We start from the raw sequence: 18,665 nt of genomic DNA, 5'->3' as shown, positions 1-18,665 counted from the left end.
TGTACAGACATGTGAGCTTATGATTTATGAAACTCACACAATATAAGTATTTCCGTTTCTTAATCCGCTACATCTACATATCTCTCGCACTTCTCACACCAACACCAGACGTTACATCTCGCTTCGCTCCGCCAGAGGGCGCACACTGCACGAAAGAGATGGTGAGAGGATGAAAAATTGATTTGCTAGTTCTGGCTATAAGGAGATCAAAAACTGGTAACAAACTTGATTTAGTGTGTTATCCCAGGAGTCTGCACACAAAATTTGGTTTCTCTAGCTCTTATAGTCTCTGGCTGACATGGCTATATCGACTCGGCTATTGATCAGCTTCAAGAATATACATATGTGGCTATCGAGACAAGAGCATGTGTATGGCTGTATGTCCAGCCAATAAAAATTGCTGCTAACGAAGCAATAGATTTCTTTTTAGAACAGGGATTGACAAAACAGCAATATTGTGCAATTAGGGAGCAAAATAATGGATCTTATTTAATCAGGCTTGCTCCGCCTTTCACTTACTTTTGCGTTTTCAACCAAAAGGGTCTGTTTTCATTTTGAGATGCTTTCCTTTTCTTCAGCTTCACCTTTTTTTTCAGCTGTTACGAGCTAAAAGGCCTTTGTTTCAATAACCAAAGCGGTTGCAGACCGAAGTTCCCAGACAAAAGGCAGTGGCAAGGGCCGCTGTTCGCAAAAGGTGTTATTTTGGTAGGACAGCCAAAGCAGACCGCGATCTCTCTTAATTTTGGCTCACACTTGTCATCAGAGATGGCAAAAACATGGAGGGAAAGAGAGAAACCACGACCGCTAGTTATTTTATAATATTATTTCTTGCACTTCGCTTATCCTCTTTCCACCTATTGACCTATTTGATTCCAATTTTATAATAGTTTATATAGTTTTCACACCCATACCAGCCGTTATATCTTGCTACGATCTGATAGGGGGTAGACACTGTACGAGAGAGAGGGTAAGCGCATGGAAGGGGTAGCGTATCCACAGCAAATCGATTTGTAAGCACCCGATCTGAACCAATCAGGGTGATGTGGTCTTTCTCTATAACTCAGCATTTTCGGTTTTTCGTATACCTTCAAAATTGTGGAAAGCACATTTTTCCTTTAAGTGGTTCATTTTTATGTATGATATGACAGGAGTCTGCTCACAAATTGCTGTTCTAATAGCTCTAATAACGGAAGGACATGCCTATTTAGATTCGGCCATTGATGCTGATTAAGAATATATATACTTTATGGGGTCGGAAACGCTTCTTTCTGGGTGTAACACACATCCACTCTTACCAAAAATCGAATATACCCCCATACTCCTCGAGTACCGGGTATAATTAATCGCCAGTGTAATCGCCAAAGGCGGAAAAATGAAGGTTATCTGAAGCGTTTCTACTTAAAAGTTGAATATGTACTTATATTTGACTATCAAACGAAATGGCCTTCTAGTCAATGCGACGGATTGTTGCAGATAGCCCGTTTCTGACGAACTGTATTATGTATAAAGTGTTCTTAATGTCTAAAAATTCTTCATCAACAGGTGAGTAAAGCCTATCCGTCTACTTTTTACAATGCATATATACATATTAAGAAGGAAGCGTTTCCGATCCAATAATGTACATTGAGACATCCTTTTGTGGGGCTGTATAACACCCACATGGAAGCCTTTCCGACCCCATAAAGTATATATATTCTTGATCAGCATCAAAAGCCGAGTCGATATGGCCATGTCTGTGCCGGTTGACGCCTAGTTTCCACGGACCACATGAGTTCGAGCAAATGGTGTTCCATTTCTCACACACAGAGTGGCTTAGCAGTAAAATTTTCATGATCTTTGATTAGCGTGTCTTGCCCTTTTTCAGAGTCATTCCGAATGGTTTTAGTAGCAGACAGTCAAGTCGGAACCGCCATAACAAATATCACAAGAACAATTTTTCTATTGTTGTCTTTGTAAAGATTACTTTACAATCTTTCTTTTCCAAGTATAAGTTATAAGTAGGATTTCATACAAATCAAACAACTATGTTAAATGCCTGCCATAGGAACCACTGGTTCACAGAACTTGATAGTCTTAGATCAAAGTTGTGGTTTCTGATGATAATTAAAGTCGAATTTTGTCGAACTCTAATCGGGTTGTATGATATCACGCATGCTAGGCATGTTGTTTGTTATTTTTTGTTTTTAAAGTAATATTATTTGAAAGGACTCGATCGAAGGGCTCACCGTTCCCTCATTGCAAAGATGATTTTCGCACGAATTTGAATAATAAACTTTGATATTTCCGGCATGTATAATTGTGTATTCTGTTCCTTATGAATATTCCCTACATCATAAGAACCTTTTTATCAGGTAATACCCATCTACACACTTATAGTATGAGTAGTTACTGACTGAGTACGGTTAGGAGTGCTTATGACTAACAGTTTTGGCCCCCCTCGTCAGATTTCACTTCCATGAAAGATTGCCATTAAGAGCTTCCACTCTGCTTATCGTTCTGTGCCCTGCCTGACGCCGACTATAAGAAGCCCAACACTCCCACAATATGTATAGAAATATGTATACATAAAGGCCGACGCAAGCCAGCCCATCAATTGCTTACCACAGACCGAGGGACATGGCTAGCCCCATACTGGTGTTTTTTTTGGCGGTCCTCAGCGCCGGATCCAGCGTCAGCCATGAGCTTCAGCCCACACCCACCATGGACACGGATTATTACATGGCCGCCTCCAGACTTCGACGCTTGGTGACTGAGTTCGTCGACTACTACCAGAATATTACGCTGGCGGATCTGAATTTGTATCAGGATCAACATCCGCGGCTACCCACGGATCAGGATCTGGAGTGCTTGGCAGATCTAGCCCTTACCATGCAGGAGCTGACCTCGGGCGGAATCTGGACACTTAGAAGTGAGTTCAAAGGTGCTTTTCCGAAGGAATGTGGCCAATACGAGTTCTCTTATTCAGTGTTTGACTCGTGGGGCTCGTTGCCCTCGGGTATGCTCTATGGCAACATGTGGGATCTGGGAAACTTCGACGAGTGTCTCAACGTTGATCATGCTGTCAGCGCCAGTCACAGCGTCCAGGGAAAGTACTGCTTTGCCAGGTTCTCGCTCGCCCCCAGCATTTCGTCGCTGCCTAACATAAAGACAGCGGTCTGCTTTCCCGCGTCCTGCACAGCTGCCAACATGGACACGCTGCTGCGACAGCTGTTCAAACAGCTGCTCAACGTCGAGATCAGTGCGGACCTGCAGTTGGTGGACGAGAGCACGTGCAAGACTGCCCAGAGGGAACCCTACGACGGACTTACCATATTCACCATGTATGTCCCTCTCTGTGCTGATTTTACTCGGTCGATTTTCTTACCCAAAGCCTTGCAGAGTCCTGTTGTCGGTGCTGTGTGCCCTGATGGTCCTGGCCACGTTGTATGACTATTTCTTCGTTAAGGATGCGAGTAGGTGACTGAATAGAGAGCACTTTACATCTTTTGCTAACTATTGCCTCTATCTATTGTCGTAGAAACACTTTCCCCGCTGGTTAAGGCCTTCTCGGCGCGGGCTAATTCCCGGGCTCTCTTCCGGATTGTGGACAGCAAGTCAAACCCCAATGTGATCGACTGCCTCCATGGAATGCGCTGTATGTCCTTCGTCTGGGTGGTGTTCGGGCATGACTATCTGGTGGCTTCCAGGGGGCCCGCTATGAACTACGTCGATATGTTAACGGTAAGCTGGCCGGTAAGCCCAAGCTCGACTCAAACCTTCTCTCTTCTAGTGGTACCAAACGGTATTCAGCATGCTCATAAAGCAGGGGGTCTACGCGGTGGACACTTTCTTCTTCCTGAGTGGCCTATTAATGGTGCTGATTGCCCTACGCATCATGGAGAGGTATGATTTTGCTCTGCTCGTGCTCTGCATTTAAACCGCTCGCTTGCTCTTTAGGACAAAGGGAAGGCTCAACATACCCATGATGTATCTCAATCGCTATCTGCGCCTCACGCCCCTCTTGGCGCTGGCGATTCCCATATACATGAGAATCCTGCCCATTCTGGGTGACGGGCCCCTGTACGGATCCGTTTCATTCGACCACTACACCAGCTGCAGCGACTCCTGGTACTTGACGCTTCTGTACGTGCAGAACTATGTCGGGGACTCAATCGTAAGTCCTAGTACATGATGAGTACTCACCATCTTGCCCCATCCTGAACTTGCAGTGTGTGTCGCATTCCTGGTACCTGGCAGTGGACATGCAACTGTACATCGTGTCACCCTTTCTGCTGATTGCTCTGTACAAGTGGGGACGGAGGGGAGCGGCCGGGATCCTGGTGCTGATGCTCCTGCTGGCCTCCTGCCTTTTCAGCATGATGGTGATCAAAAACATATCCATGTTAGTACAAGCCCGAGCATGGACTGTGAGCCCCCGCTAGTATGTATCCGTGTGTTTGCTTCTCTTGCAGGGCCTCCCAGGAAAACAATCCAATGAAAAAGATCTACTACTCCACACACACTCGGGCCTCTCCCTATCTCATTGGCATCCTGTTCGGGTACTTCCTGCACGTGAACCGTGGCAAGCCGTTCAGGCTAGGCCGTGCCGCCGTGGTCCTAGGCTGGCTGTTGAGCCTGGCTCTGCTCTTCACCTGCATATTTTCAGTGTATGGCAAGGGAATCGGCTCGCTGCCTATAGTGCAAGAAGCCTTTTACCTGACGCTGTCCCGCATCGCGTGGCCCCTGGGGCTGTGCTGGGTGGTGTTTGCCTGCATGCACGGCTACGGCGGCCTGGCCAACAGCTTCCTCTCGTCGCCCCTGTGGCAGCCCCTGTCGAAGCTCTCCTACTCCGCCTACATCTTCCACATGGTCATCGAGGCCCTCAACGCCGGCATTACGCGAACCAACACGTACTTCAGTGATTACCAGATGGTAAGCTAGGACCTCCCTGACGAGTCAGCTCTTGAAGTTATTTTATCCCTCAGATGCTCCGCTTCTGGTCCGATTTTGCCTTCACTGTTCTGCTCGCCTTCCTTATGCACATCCTGATCGAGGCGCCCTTCGGTAGCCTACAAAGCCATTTGCTGCAGACTCGCAAGCCCAGCCCAAAGCCTGAGGAGGCTGCGACATTCTCTGAAGGACCTACGAAAAAGACGGCTCCTGATCCCACCTCTGACGTACAGGAGTAGAGGATTGGACCTAAATTAGCTATTAGGATGGTTAGAGAAGCCTATACTAGGCGCATCTGTGAGCTATCTCTTATATATTTTTAACGTAATAGTAAATAAACAACAGCGTAACATTGAAAGTGGTTTTATTGTTTTTCAAAATGTTCTCCAGGAAAAGGAATGCCTATTTGAACACATTTTCGCAGCACTTTTCAACACTCAAGAACTCTTCAAGACAAGGCTTCATCTAGGATCTTTCAGAGATGCAAAAACGTTGCAGCCAGTACTCAAAAACTATGTCCATGATCAGTGGCACGGCTATCGACAGAAGGCAGAGAAGCGAACAACTGCCTGTACGGACTGTACAGATTTTGGCTCGAGATATTTGCCAGGATCTCTAGAGAATCCCTTTCTTTAATGCCTGTGGCTTACATTCTTTATTTTAAAAAGTATCTAGTATTCTGTGTTATTTCTAGGAGATGCCGGATTAGTGATAATTAATGGATACACATATAGACCGTTTTTAAAAACCGCAATATCCAGTATGTGCGAGGGATCCTGGCCATTTCCCATCAGCTCTATCTGGATCTTATTGCCCGGCTGTTCATCGTTCAAATTACGCTGCACATCTTCCAGTAAGTTCGCCAAGGATCCGCTGGGGTTACCGAAACCTGCTTCTGAGCTCTGCCTCACGGCCACAGCATCCGAGATGGACAGCAGAGACCGAGATGGTGGCCTCTTCCGACCAACCACTTGAACTGAAAGCTTTCGAAAGCTATTGTTTTCGTAGTCCATCCAGAGGTCAAGAACGTGCTGCTTTGTGAGGCCCTTCAGAGTTTGGATCTGCTCTTCCCTGCGATTGAAGAAGTACTCAGTAGTTACGATCTCCCTCCAGTTCCGACATACTTCCTCGTCCAGGCTACTGTCGCCCCTCCTTTTGCGACTGATCAGCGTGTCGCGCACATCATCGAACTCCGTTTCGCTGAGCTGGGCCACGAGCCCTGGTATGCGGGACCTAAAGGCCTCGATGCGTTGGTCAACATGGTCGGCCGAGTGCTTGGTCTCTTGGGTGATGATCGTCATCACACAGGCCAGCACGCCGTAGTCGGTGTCTTGGTCTAGGCTCAGGCTGTAGCCCAACTGTTCCTGAGTGCGCAGCTGGCTGTAGAAGGGTTCGCCCGCAATCGACTCTACCAGATCCATCAGGCACTCCAATTTGAGATCACCCGGTCCCATTTGATAGTAGTTCGTTACGATCGTGTTTGTGTCTTCGCGGTTTAGGGCTTTTGCCCGCAAGTAATACGATCCGAGTGGTATCTGCACTAAGCTGTTGCTCAGTGAGAATGGATTCTCCAATTTTTGGCTATTGTAAGTGGAGAGGACTAGTTGCATTGCCTCAAGCGCTTGTTCTTGAGTAAAGTTTCCCTGTACGAGTCCTTGGACGTACATTTTCTTGTGGAAATTATCCTTAAAGTGCTCGATATCGTCCACGGTTACAGTATCGATTGATTCATATTCCTCTAGCATACTGAATCCCTTACTCTCCAAGACCTTGTACAGCAAGTCGTGATTTAATATCTTTCCATTTAAGATTCTATTGAAAATCTGACGCTTTTTGAGGACTTTAAAGGAAATCACTTGAGCCGGATCCAGCTCTAGAGTGCACATCACCTGCATGATTATTTTCACCACAAGAAGCAGCTTCTGGCTGTAGCCATCAACACGCAGGACCAGTCCCTTCTCACCCATACGGAGGTCATAGAACAGACCGGCCTCTAAGGCGGGATACAATTGCTCGGCGATGCTGAACTCCACCAATTCGGTGAAGAGCTCGCCAGCCATACAATGCCTCGCACTTTCCCGCACCAAAGGTGTGACGAAGTACATATTTATGTAGCCATCGGGTAGTAGGAAGATATCGTCTTGTCGAAACCACAGCTCGCAATAATCGTCCCATATAAGGGCCCTGGGATGACGTGGTATTTGTGGCCTGCCAGCCTCTTGCCAGTGCAACGTGAAGTCAGTGGTTATGAAGGGGTTGGATGGTGGAAAGGCCAGCTCCTTCAGTGGTGCTGGATCGTGCCACATGGCTTTCCATGCGGGGGGCATGGGAATCGTCGTGTACTGCGTGCCAAACCATTTCTCCCTCTGATCGAAAATATGATCCATATATGGACGGACCGAGGAGATCATTATGTTGAAGCGAAACGCAGTTAGGTGCTCTTTCAGCATCAGTAGAGCAGCTGCATCGTATTCGAAGTACAGAAGTGGTCCTGTAAGGACATCCTTTGGCGGCAGATACCCAATGCCCTCCACCACACGCTGCACGTTGTCCCTCGAAGGCAGTTCGATTTCGAAACGAAAATTGTTTTCCTCAAGCTGCTGAAACTCCTTGTACATCTCCTCTCGATGCCCACCGCTCTCATTGAGCAGTTTAATCCATGCAAACGTGGCCTCCAGTACCTCATCTATGTGCTTGAACCCATCGCCTGTAAGGGCAATGCAGACATTGAACAGAGAGTAGATGGAGTTCGAATCGAAACTGCTTGATCCAACACCCGCAAAGACGTTCGTGCACCAGAGACGGCGTCGGAAATAGGAGCACAGGCTGCCCACGCCCTCGTAGGCGATCAGTTGAGAGAGAAAGGAATCTGGCTTGCACCGATAATGAGGCCGCATTGGTGGCAGAACCCATGTCAATTCCAATCTGCACACATCCTTCACGGGCCTGACAAGAAACACGTCGCGAAATAACGTTTCATTGAAGGCCTTCTGATAATTCAAGCCGTCCATATCTGGGGCATTCTCCTGGCTTTTGGGTATATCGGCACAATGACGGACCAGTAGCTCTTCCAGTTCGTCCAACGATTTCTGCGACTCAATGCAGACAATCATGCGATTGGATCCGTAATGTTTTCGTCGAAACTCATGAAGCGCCTCGTACAGCAGTTTGTCATCCTCCTGATCCTGAAGTGATGTTAGATTTCCCCAACTGAAAGTGCCATGGGGATAACCATCGCTGGCGAAGCTCGCCAGTATCTGATCACGGCGCACACTGTCCCGCATATAGGCCTGTTCGAACTCCGATTGAACTGCAGAACGTTCGCGGGCTATGGCATCGGGTAGCATGAGTGGTGCTCTTATCAGGCTCATAAACATATCCACGGCCTTATCGAGATGGGCCTCTTCCACCTCAAAGTAAAAGCACGTATCCTCGTTCTCTGTGTGCGCGTTGCTGAAGCCGCCGTTTCTCTTTAAGTACGCATCAAATTCGTTTTCAATCGGATACCTCTCGGAGCCCAGAAATATCATATGCTCCAGAAAGTGTGCCATTCCCTGATACTGGCGCGGCTCGCTAAAGGATCCCACGTTCACAAGCACCGCACAGGCAGCTGTAATTCCACTAGAATGCTCCACCGCTGGATTGAAACTCTCACTGCCACTGTCCCCCACTGAGGGCTTTACATCCTGTGTTTGGTCTATATTATGCGGAGGAACTGATATCAGCATGGCACGCAATCCATTCGATAGACTTAAGGCTCGGTACAGTTTCCTGTCGGCATCGGATTTATCCGGTGGCTCATGATATTCGACAGTGGTCTGAAAGATTCCATCTATCCACTTGAACACTTTTTTCGTGATTTTTTTGAGGCTGAGGCGGGGCTGTAGGCACATCTTTAATACCAGGTGTTCTATATTTTTTTCGAAAATGTAAATTTTAATTCAAACCATAAACCGAACAAATTTTGTATAGGTTCCTAGACTTTCTGGGATGCCTCCTTCGTTTGGTTACCAACTCTCGAGTATAATAGCCCAGATCTGTTCACGATTCCTATTAGATACACTAGAAAATATAAACCTGACTCTTCCACTTTGTAGATCGAATTATTTTTTGCATGAACCGTTAAGGGTCTTATGATCGGACTATAGTTCCCTCTACCATATTATATCCACCACTAATTCCCTTCTCTTATTAATTTACTAATCCTTACACATCTTGCTAGTAATTAGTAATTGTAAAGCGTTCGAATCGGTTAACGCGTCATGCGGCAGCGCCCCTCGGGAGGACGGCTGCGTTAAGCCTGGAATCCGTGCGTAACAGCCTTCTGCTGGTCTCACACCGGCCACTTGATGGTGCAGTAATTGCATCGATTCTTAAAAGAGATAATGGAGCCACTTCCAAAGGCCACGCTAACAAAATCTCATACCGATCATATGTATGGGAGTTACTCATCCAACTATTTATATAGTCTTTAGTTAGAGCTTCGATGGGGTAAGCTACATAGCCTAGCAGCATAGGGTTTAGGGTGTAAGGCGATTATATATACTATGTACATCTACGTGCTCTTCTTTAAGTATAGATCCGAGCATATACGCCCTCGTATTTCGGCTCACGCTGAGGACCCTGTCATGCCGGAAGGCACACCGGATTGACCTAATGACCAAAATCGTGCTCATCTCTGGATTATATCTAAAACCTTAGTCACCCTTATACAATCGTTCTGCACTTGGTGTCGTATCGTGCTTCTCACATCTCTCACAAGCCTATGGTATGGTACCCCAACATATGGACGAATGTTTCCGCACTTCCAGAACTTAAATGGACAAAAGGGACACTGATAGGGATATAGGGATATAGGGAATAGGGACCTTCCCCCGTTACTCCAGCTGGCCTGGGCATTCAGAATCGAGTTGGTGGAGCCTTGTTGGAGAACCTGCTCCCGCCCTGGCACTGTTCCATGAGACGTATATCACCGTCATTTCTGAGCCCACGCTGTTGTCCTTTACCTTCTGCTTGTGATTGGCTGATGACTTATCGAGGTCGGCTGTCAGTTGCTTGACCACGACACCAGTGGACGCACCAGCGCCTGAAACCGACGGATTGACTCCTCCGGAAGCTGCGCCTTGGGCACCTTGGCTCTCTGGTTGTACCTTCTCGATGTTGATGGCATCTGACAGCGACCCGAAACAGCTCTTCGAATGGCTTATATCTCCAGCCCAGCATGGATTTATAATTTAACAGACGGCTGTTATTTACACCGACTTCAGTAAAGCAGTTGACTCTGTAAGCCACTTCCTTCTGGCACGTAAACTTGACCTTTTAGGGTTTCGGACCAACCTCCTGAGATGGACTTCTATCTACCTTTGTTCCAGGTCTCAAAAAATTCCTCTCTTCACCAGTTAAGGTTACTTCGGGAGCACCATTGGGCAGCCCTCTAAGCCCCATACTGTTTACACTCTTTATTAATGACTTTCCGTCGGTATTAACATACTCTCGAGTACTCATGTATGTGGATCTCGCTAGTTCTTCCGATTTTAGAACACGGCTCAATACAAAGTACAATAGAATACCCTATAGAATCAGTCAAGAAAAAACGTTTACTTTTAGCTCTGCGGGGCCTTAACTAGGATGCAGTAGATTGCTTTTAATAAACCTTCCATTATTAGTGTGATTTTTGTGCCCAACTTGAGCAAGGGTCTCGTAGATAGTCCCTGACTTGGCCTGACTTTCCTGACCTGTTCCCTTCCGTTTTGTAAATCGAATTATTCCTTGCATGAACCGACAAGGGTTTTCTGCTCAGACTATAGTTCCCTCTACCATATTATAGCCACCACCAATTCCCTTCCTCTTCTTAAATTACTAATTTTCACATACTTTTCTCGTAATTATTAATGGTATTTGTATTTTGTTTAACTCCAATTTTCCCCCATCTATCATTCCTGCTTGCACGCGATCGGTTCGGTTATACGCGGCACGTGTCATGCGGCAGCGCTTCTCGGTCGGTTGGGAAAACATTACAGCAAAAATACCAAAAAAACACCGAAAGAGTGAATGGAAAGTTAATAGAAATGATGTGTCAATTGGCTAAGTTAGTAACCTTTTAATAAATAAAGGAGTAAATATAAGAAAATCTGTTTTTATTGACATTTAATGTTTTTTGGCATGGTGGACTTTTTGGCAAAAACAGAGAACAAACAAAAAGAGGACATTTTGATGGGCATGAATGAAAATATTTAATATCAAACTATCGACCTAGTGAAAACCTTTTGTTTCACTCAAGTCAAAAGTTATACCATTTGATGTCAGTGGCAATCTGAATGCCATCAATCACAGTCGAAAGCGCTGCCAACTAGTGTCGAAGACGCGTTTCCGGCGCCAACCGGAAGTGAGTTATGGAATAAGACGCCAATCATCAGCAAAAACATCAGTAGCGACATCGAATAGGCGATGGCGATGGCGATGGCGATGGCAATGGCGATGGCGATGGCAATGGCAAAGGCGACGACTAGCGAACAACGAATGATTAATTGCTGGGGAGGAATTTGCATCGCTCGTTAGACGGGCAACGGGATAAGCCATCAGATACACAGCACACATTACACAGCGGCAGCTAAGGGTTAATATGAGTCGGCAGCAAATCCATTTTTCAACACGTTTTCAACTTGCCCTAATTGAATTGCCAAAACTAAAGCTGTCAGAAATGCGTTTCGCCAAGAGGACCAAGGACCAAGGACCAAGGGCAGCCCAACCGCAAGGCATAAATTCAACAGTACCTACTCGTATGTGGCCAGCAAGATTAATGAGCGGAAATCATTTAAAGCATTTTTCAAATTGTTTTCCCCACGGAGTCGTGGCAGTAATGCCCGTCCGGGCACTACGAGTCTGGCCACTGATTTGGTCTGGCCTGCTCCCACACATGTACCGGGCTGGGCTGCTCCTTTAGGGGGCTTGGCCAAATGTAATTATGCGTGAGCCGAATACAAGTGTGGTCCTCTGGTCGAATCAATGTACATTGCTCGTACATGCATGACTGAATGGGGTAAATGGTCGCCATCCCAGGGACCCCAAAGGGGTCAACTCAAGCGCTTTTAAAATCGAAATATACTTTTGGATCTACAAGGTCTTTTTTATTTCCACACAAGAACATTTACATCACGAGGCCTGGTACTGCCTCGTGATAGGGGCGGGACCCGACTCCACTAATAGACCTCCTGGCACCCACCTTTCGTCCAGACTGTCATTATCTGCTGCTCCTTGTCTACGTTTTGAGTGCTTCAACGATCAGGGACGGATAAGAGTGAGTAGTCTTCGCGGAGGCTATAAGGAGACCTGCTCCCTGGCATTAGCAGGATTCGGGAACAAGGAGGACTCCCTAGATGCTATAGATGATATTTCAGGCTAGGTCTGGCATTCTTAAAAGTGGATTAGCTTATATAAGGTGTTCCGAAATACCCGATAATATTGTGGAAAATGTTGAATATTTGTATACCCGGTACTCAAAATGAGTATAGGGGTATATTGTATTATAACGCCCAGAAGTAAGTGTTTCCGACTCCATAAAGTATATATATTCTTGATCAGCATCAATAGCAGAGTCAATACAGCCAAGTCTCAGAGATCGCAGAGACTATAAGACCTAGAACAACCAAATTTGGCAACCAGACTCCAGTGATGTGCACTTTGGGCTCTTTGGGGGGACTTTTTGTCGATCCTGGCCCACAAATATTATAAAATATACATATGTATATTGTTTCGTATATTTTCGTTTATATATACTTAAAGGAATGAATAATTCTAGAGCTATCATAAATACGGCTATTTAAAACTTAAACCTAATTGTTCGTAGGCGCAGCCTCTTTGGCGCCTTCTTCAGGCAGGGATGGCTTCCTCGTAAGAGGTGGAGCAGGTTCGAGATCCTTCGCTGGTGCTTCGAAGGTGTCGCTTACTTCAGGCAGGGATCGCTTCCTCGCAAGAGGTGGAGCAGGTTCAAAGTCCTTCGCTGGTGCTTTGACGTCTGGTGCCTCGCCAGTCTTGAGCTGCGAGACGGGGGCAGGCTTGGGACTGGCACTGCGAATGGGCAGCAAGATGGCCTCCAGACCACCGAAGGGGGCCTCGATAAGGATGTATGCGAAGAAGGCGAGCAGGACGGTGAAACCAAAGTCGCCCCAGAAGCGAAGCATCTGAAAGTAGGTAAATATCAGTGATGGTGGCTGATGATCAGTTGTCCCTGCTGGAGCTTACCACATCGTAGTCACTGAAGTAGGTGCTGGTGCGCGTCCTGCCGCCGTTGAGGCTCTCGATGAACATGTGGAAGATGTAGGCGGAGTAGGAGAGCCTCGACAGGGGCTGCCACAGGGGCGACGAGAGGAAGCTGTTGGCCAGGCCGCCGTAGCCGTGCATGCAGGCAAACACCACCCAGCACAGCCCCAGGGGCCACGCGATGCGGGACAGCGTCAGGTAGAAGGCCTCGTCCAATATGGGCAGGGATTCACTTTTGTTGTGGTACCCGTACAGCGCAAAAATGCAGGTGAAGAGCAGGCCCAGGCTCACCAGCCAGCCCAGGAAAACCACAACTGGGCTTAGCTTCCAGGACTTGCCCCGGTTCACGTGCAGGAAGTAGCCGAAGAGGATACCGATGAGATAGGGAGAGGCCCGAGTGTGCGTGGAGAAGTAGATCCTTGGCATGGCATCGGCGGTGTGGGAGAAGCTGCAGCGAAGGAGAAACGATGACGATACCGATACTGTAACTATCAAGGTCTTCCACTTACATGGAGTGCTTGCCCACGACCATAATGCTGAAGAGGCCCGCAGCCAGCAGCAGCATTAGCACAAAGATGGCTGCCGCTCCCTTTCTGCCCCACTTGTACAGGACGATCAGCAGGAGAGGGGAAATTATGTACAGTTGCATGTCCACAGCCAAATACCAGGAATGGCTCAAGCACTGAAAGATTCGGAGAACATCATCAGATGACTTCATATACTACAGTCCCGGGGAACTTACAATCTTCTCCGTGGCATAGTTCTGAACGTACAAGAGCGACCAGTACCAGGTCTCCTCGCAGGTGGTGTAATTGTCAAAGGTAACTGATCCGTAGAGCGGTCCGTCACCTACAATGGGCAAGATCCTCATGTAGATGAGAATGGCCAGGGCCAGCACGGGTGTAAGTCGCAGATACCGATGCAGATACATCATGGGTACATTGAGCTTTCCCTTGGTTCTAATGAGCGAAAGAGCGGTCAATAGGCTGGACACAAGCCTGACGGTAGGCAAAGCAAAACATACCTCTCCATGGTGCGCAGAGCGATTACCACGAGCAGCAATCCGCTCAAGAAGAAGAAGGTGTCCACCGAGAAAACCCCATACTGTATCAGCATGCTGTAGGCAGACCTGGTCCACTGGGCCAAGGAATAATCGGGTTGAGCATGGATTTTACTTCAGCTGGCAATTAGTCAGGGCTTACCGTGTACGCTTGGATGAAGTTCAGATTGGGCGACAAGGCAGCCACCAGATAGTCATGGCCGTAGACCACCCAGATGAACGACAGGCAGCGCATTCCATGAAGACAGTCAATGATATTGGGGTTCGACTTGGTGTCTACAACCCGGAAGAGTACCCGCGAGTTTGCACGCGCCGAGAAGGCCTTCACCACCGGGGAAAGTGTTCCTACGAAGGAAGATTGAGGCAATAGTTAGCAAAAGATGTAAAGTGCTCTCTATTCAGTCACCTACTCGCATCCTTAACGAAGAAATAGTCATACAACGTGGCCAGGACCATCAGGGCACACAGCACCGACAACAGGACTCTGCAAGGATTTGGGTAAGAAAATCTACTGAGTAAAATCAGCACAGAGAGGGACATACATGGTGAATATGGTGAGTCCGTCGTAGGGTTCCCTCCGGGCAGTCTGGCACGTGCTCTCGTCCACCAACTGCAGGTCCGCACTGATCTCGACGTTGAGCAGCTGTTTGAACAGCTGTCGCAGCAGCGTGTCCATGTTGGCAGCTGTGCAGGACGCGGGAAAGCAGACCGCTGTCTTTATGCTGAGCAGCGACGAAATGCTGGGGGCGAGCGAGAGCCTGGCAAAGCAGTACTTTCCCTGGACGCTGTGACTGGCGCTGACAGCGTGATCAACGTTGAGACACTCGTCGTAGTTTCCCAGATCTCTCAGGTTTCCGTAGAGGACTCCCGAGGGCAACGAGCCCCACGAGTCGATCACTGCAGAATTGAACAAATTATAAACACACGGTCCTACAAGGTCAAGGCAGCAGTGAAACGTACTTTTGAGTGCCCAGATTTTTGCTGAGCCCACATCCTGTGTTAGGAGAGTCAGGTCCGCCAGGCACTCCAGATCCTGCGCGGTAGGAAGGGCACGCTGATCCCGACTCATGTCCGCCAGCGTGATATTCTGGTAGTAGTCAAAGAACTCCACCGCCAAGCGACGAAGTCTCGATGTGGCCACATAGTTCCCTGCGGCCATGGGTATGTGCTGGGGCTCAAGGCTGACGCTGGAGCCGGCGCTGGCGCTGACGAGCGCCAGAGAGCACAGCAGTAGCTGGATCACTAGGGTTGTGGGGCCCATGTCTCTGGGTCTGCAGTTAGCGATTGATTGCTTGACTACCAGCATTTTTCTGCTTTTATGTCCGAGGGCTTCGACTCCGATAAGGCTGAGGTCACCTGTAGTCGCTGTTTCCACAGAACCCACCGTAGATCTGGCCAAGCACCGGAGCAATTAATAGGTAATCTATTATCTGAAGAGCCGATTGCAATGGCTACGTTAGTCATGTCTGGTCGAGATTGGCAAAGTCGGTTCCTAAGATTATCGCACAAATGTGCTCAGTAGTGGGTATGATTAGGCTCTTTTACACGCCAAAGTCATCCCGATCAAGCCAATGCGAAAAGCTTCCACTACTCCATTTCTCTTCATCCGCCACTCCATTTTCTTTTGTTATTCTACGATATTAGTTAGTCTGCGATAACCAAAGCCCCAATAAAAAATCTGTCTAGACTCCAGACTGAGTTAAGGCTCTGAATATCTGTATATTGTTTACTAAACGAGCCTGGACCTTGATCGGCTTCAATTTTGCCAGCTAATATTTAGAAAAGAATTCTAATGATGAACCGAAAAAAAAAACCAGATGGACTAAATATGAATTATCAATATTGATTATTGATAACAGTAGATGAGTAATAAGGAACACGCCAATCACAAGTATGCACCCTTGAGTTCCATCGAATAGTATCGGGGGGCCACGTTATGGAAATAATCTCCTCTACACCTCAACAAGCCATATTCGCTTAGGAATTAATTAGAATTATTATTCCGTTTGTTTGTATCCCGCTGATACGGCCGTGGTTTCAAGTTTAAAAAATACGCGGAATCGTATCAGTTAATAGGCGATGAACGTGAAATGATTGTATTCTAAATCAAACTCCACGAAATCAAGAATGGACTTGTCGCAGAGCGGCTTGGTTCAACGGTCGACATTTCAGTTAGTATTTTGTCGACCCCAGAAGTTACAACGTCCAACCACCCTACCCGCTTCGGATTTATTCCGATTGGTATCGATCGAACAGATTTGATTGTTTAATTTCAGGTGGAACCTAAGAAAGTGTATTGAAATCATCATTGTTTACGCTACAAGATCTGGCTTTTTTTTTTTTTTTTTTTTGTTTATGTTTTGGATGTGTTGATGGCCACTTCGTAAGGCCTCTTCAAACCTGAGTAAACACTCAAAGATCTTATCTCTTTCATAAGGTTTGTCATACCAAAGACCATATAAATAGTAAGATGAGTAACCTCCATACATTTCAATGGTCATATGCAGCGAGGTTTATTGGAAATGACGAAAACCGCGCTGTCTAGCTCGCACGACCACAAGAGAGACACCCAGATCTAACAATAGAATAACCTTTGCTTGTGTGAGTACGCGAGAAGCAGCTGATTTCCGAGCCGAAAACATATGTTTATGTAATTTCTTCGAGAATCCTTCGAGAATTATACTCTCTGTATTCATATTGAGCTTCTTAGTAATAAGCACTAATTGAAATACAAAAAAATTTTGAAAGTTCGCTGAAGGATTTTCGATCCATAGCAAATTTGAGGCAGACGCACGCTGAATACCCTAGAGACCCTAGAGACAATTATTATTCAATTATTCTTCAAAAAGTGACAATGATAGAGGCAATTCTCTAATAAATTCTGGGTGGGAATAATGGGTGTATGCTTCAACAGCGCCGTCATAAGAAACCAATACAAGCAGGCAGACCTAAAATGTGTTTTCATTGTGAACTTCAAGCACATTTGCACTCATCCTCATATACATATGTGTATCTTTAGTAGATCGAACCAATCTTTGGTCTGTGTATTCGAAATTATTGATGCCGATAGTTATTGTTTTGACCAATTTATAGCACTCTTTGCAATTCTTTGTTTTTAAAAGTACAAGTACAAGATTTTTGCAACGGATTGAAGAATTGCAGAAATGTGTATTCTATGTGCCCAAAGTTGCAGCAATATCTTCTTTTGTCCAAGATTAGAGATTTAAAATTTTTCCATCCGTAAAAATTGTTTTCAGATGATTTACCAAATTATTTGACCGCCATTCTGACCTTAATAACATGCTTTTAAATTTTCACAATTCATATCCCTTCTTTTTAAGCAAATGGTGGAGTTTTTTAAGTTTCTCTTGTAGTATTTTACTTATAATTTAAATGCAAAATGTAAAATTATATATTAGCCAAATATATTTTTTTGAACCCACTTTTCTTCTGTTAAAGTCCGAATGCACTGCTGCATCGCTGCTCAAACGTTTTTGGAAAGTTATTGGACTGAATAAAATGTTCCTCCCCAGCTTTCAAGCCAAGATTAGTTATAATACTGTTTTAAAAGCCAAACAAATTTTATTCTTTACCTGACAACAGGACGATTTTACGCTCTTTTGGAAAATACAAGAACGAATTGTTGGTCTTTGCATTCCTTGTAAACCGCTCTTCGCTTCATTTTAGCGACGAGATTAAGATCTGCAAAAATGAATTTTATGTTACGAATTATCCGTACAACGAATTTCCCTTGAGATTCGCTATATGGAAGTTCGACTGTATGTGCCAAATACATAATTTTTTTCCGAGAGCTTAGATTTCTCAACTAGCTCTAGCTATATGTTAATAAGACCTTCATTCTGATCCCTTATATTTCTCAACCAGTTTAAGGTACAATTTAATGAGTTTGTGCAAATTAAAATTTTAAGGTTTAAACTGAAATTTTATTTTTAATTTGTATTATACAAATTAAATTACATTTTAATTTATACTTATAGCCTACAAAATTATCGCTTCGCCTACCTCTGCAGAGTGCCCAAAATTTGTTCGTTGTTTACCGGGAGGACAGACACAAGCCGCTGGGACAGTACAGAGATGTCTTGGATGAAGTCGTTCAGACAATGGTATTATGATAAAATAGATGTACAATACAGTGACGAACTTAAGTATTAGCAAAGCAAGACGGTTTCAGTTTGCTGCTTTTCTAAGAGATGGAACACCGCGATTTTTACAGGAAATATATTGCATCCTATAAATTAATAAATTTTCTATATGCTAGAAAAATTGTTATAAGCGTAATTTTACTGTTTATTTCAACAAAATTTTAAACGAAAAATATCTAAAATTAGATGAACAGAAGTAGTACTTAGCACTTAACACTTTTTAATGAGCTTTGTAAATATGATCTTGTGATTTT

At 45.7% G+C, this 18,665-nt stretch overlaps 3 protein-coding genes across 3 annotated transcripts; 1 reads left to right on the top strand and 2 right to left on the bottom strand.

Moving 5' to 3' along the window:
• Positions 1-2,574: 2,574 nt before the first annotated feature.
• Positions 2,575-5,287, top strand: LOC108165164 (nose resistant to fluoxetine protein 6-like). Its single transcript, XM_017301234.2, has 9 exons — positions 2,575-2,908; positions 2,966-3,320; positions 3,379-3,452; positions 3,518-3,720; positions 3,770-3,882; positions 3,937-4,153; positions 4,209-4,381; positions 4,452-4,911; positions 4,965-5,287. The coding sequence occupies exons 1-9, from the start codon at positions 2,617-2,619 to the stop codon at positions 5,166-5,168; spliced, it is 2,091 nt and encodes a 696-aa protein (XP_017156723.1). The 5' UTR covers positions 2,575-2,616; the 3' UTR covers positions 5,169-5,287.
• A 141-nt stretch (positions 5,288-5,428) lies between these two features.
• LOC108165171 (nardilysin-like) lies at positions 5,429-8,902 on the bottom strand. Its single transcript, XM_017301243.2, has one exon. It carries the CDS (start codon positions 8,820-8,822, stop codon positions 5,601-5,603), a length of 3,222 nt encoding a protein of 1,073 aa, XP_017156732.1. The 5' UTR covers positions 8,823-8,902; the 3' UTR covers positions 5,429-5,600.
• A 3,772-nt stretch (positions 8,903-12,674) lies between these two features.
• Positions 12,675-15,524, bottom strand: LOC108165135 (nose resistant to fluoxetine protein 6-like). Its single transcript, XM_017301201.2, has 9 exons — positions 15,209-15,524; positions 14,791-15,145; positions 14,659-14,732; positions 14,391-14,593; positions 14,213-14,325; positions 13,931-14,147; positions 13,698-13,870; positions 13,171-13,636; positions 12,675-13,109 (listed from the first exon to the last, which is right to left on the bottom strand). Exons 1-9 carry the CDS (start codon positions 15,507-15,509, stop codon positions 12,762-12,764), a joined length of 2,250 nt encoding a protein of 749 aa, XP_017156690.1. The 5' UTR covers positions 15,510-15,524; the 3' UTR covers positions 12,675-12,761.
• Between the last annotated feature and the right edge of the window lie 3,141 nt (positions 15,525-18,665).

This window comes from Drosophila miranda, chromosome XL (genome assembly GCF_003369915.1).
Source record: "Drosophila miranda strain MSH22 chromosome XL, D.miranda_PacBio2.1, whole genome shotgun sequence".
Taxonomy (NCBI): domain Eukaryota; kingdom Metazoa; phylum Arthropoda; class Insecta; order Diptera; family Drosophilidae; genus Drosophila; species Drosophila miranda.
The sequence above is the reverse complement of the archived record's forward strand: the minus strand, read 5'-3'. Positions and strand labels throughout refer to the sequence as shown.

Excerpts from the sequence above, each read along its gene's own strand:
- LOC108165164 (XM_017301234.2), top strand. The coding sequence starts at position 2,617 with ATGGCTAGCCCCATACTGGTGTTTTTTTTGGCGGTCCTCAGCGCCGGA. Across the intron at positions 3,453-3,517 it reads TTTCTTCGTTAAGGATGCGA|AAACACTTTCCCCGCTGGTT; the intron begins GTAGGTGACTGA and ends CTATTGTCGTAG. Across the intron at positions 4,912-4,964 it reads ACTTCAGTGATTACCAGATG|ATGCTCCGCTTCTGGTCCGA; the intron begins GTAAGCTAGGAC and ends TTTATCCCTCAG.
- LOC108165171 (XM_017301243.2), bottom strand. The coding sequence starts at position 8,822 with ATGTGCCTACAGCCCCGCCTCAGCCTCAAAAAAATCACGAAAAAAGTG.
- LOC108165135 (XM_017301201.2), bottom strand. The coding sequence starts at position 15,509 with ATGGGCCCCACAACCCTAGTGATCCAGCTACTGCTGTGCTCTCTGGCG. Across the intron at positions 14,733-14,790 it reads GGACTCACCATATTCACCAT|AGTCCTGTTGTCGGTGCTGT; the intron begins GTATGTCCCTCT and ends AAATCCTTGCAG. Across the intron at positions 13,110-13,170 it reads ACTTCAGTGACTACGATGTG|ATGCTTCGCTTCTGGGGCGA; the intron begins GTAAGCTCCAGC and ends ACCTACTTTCAG.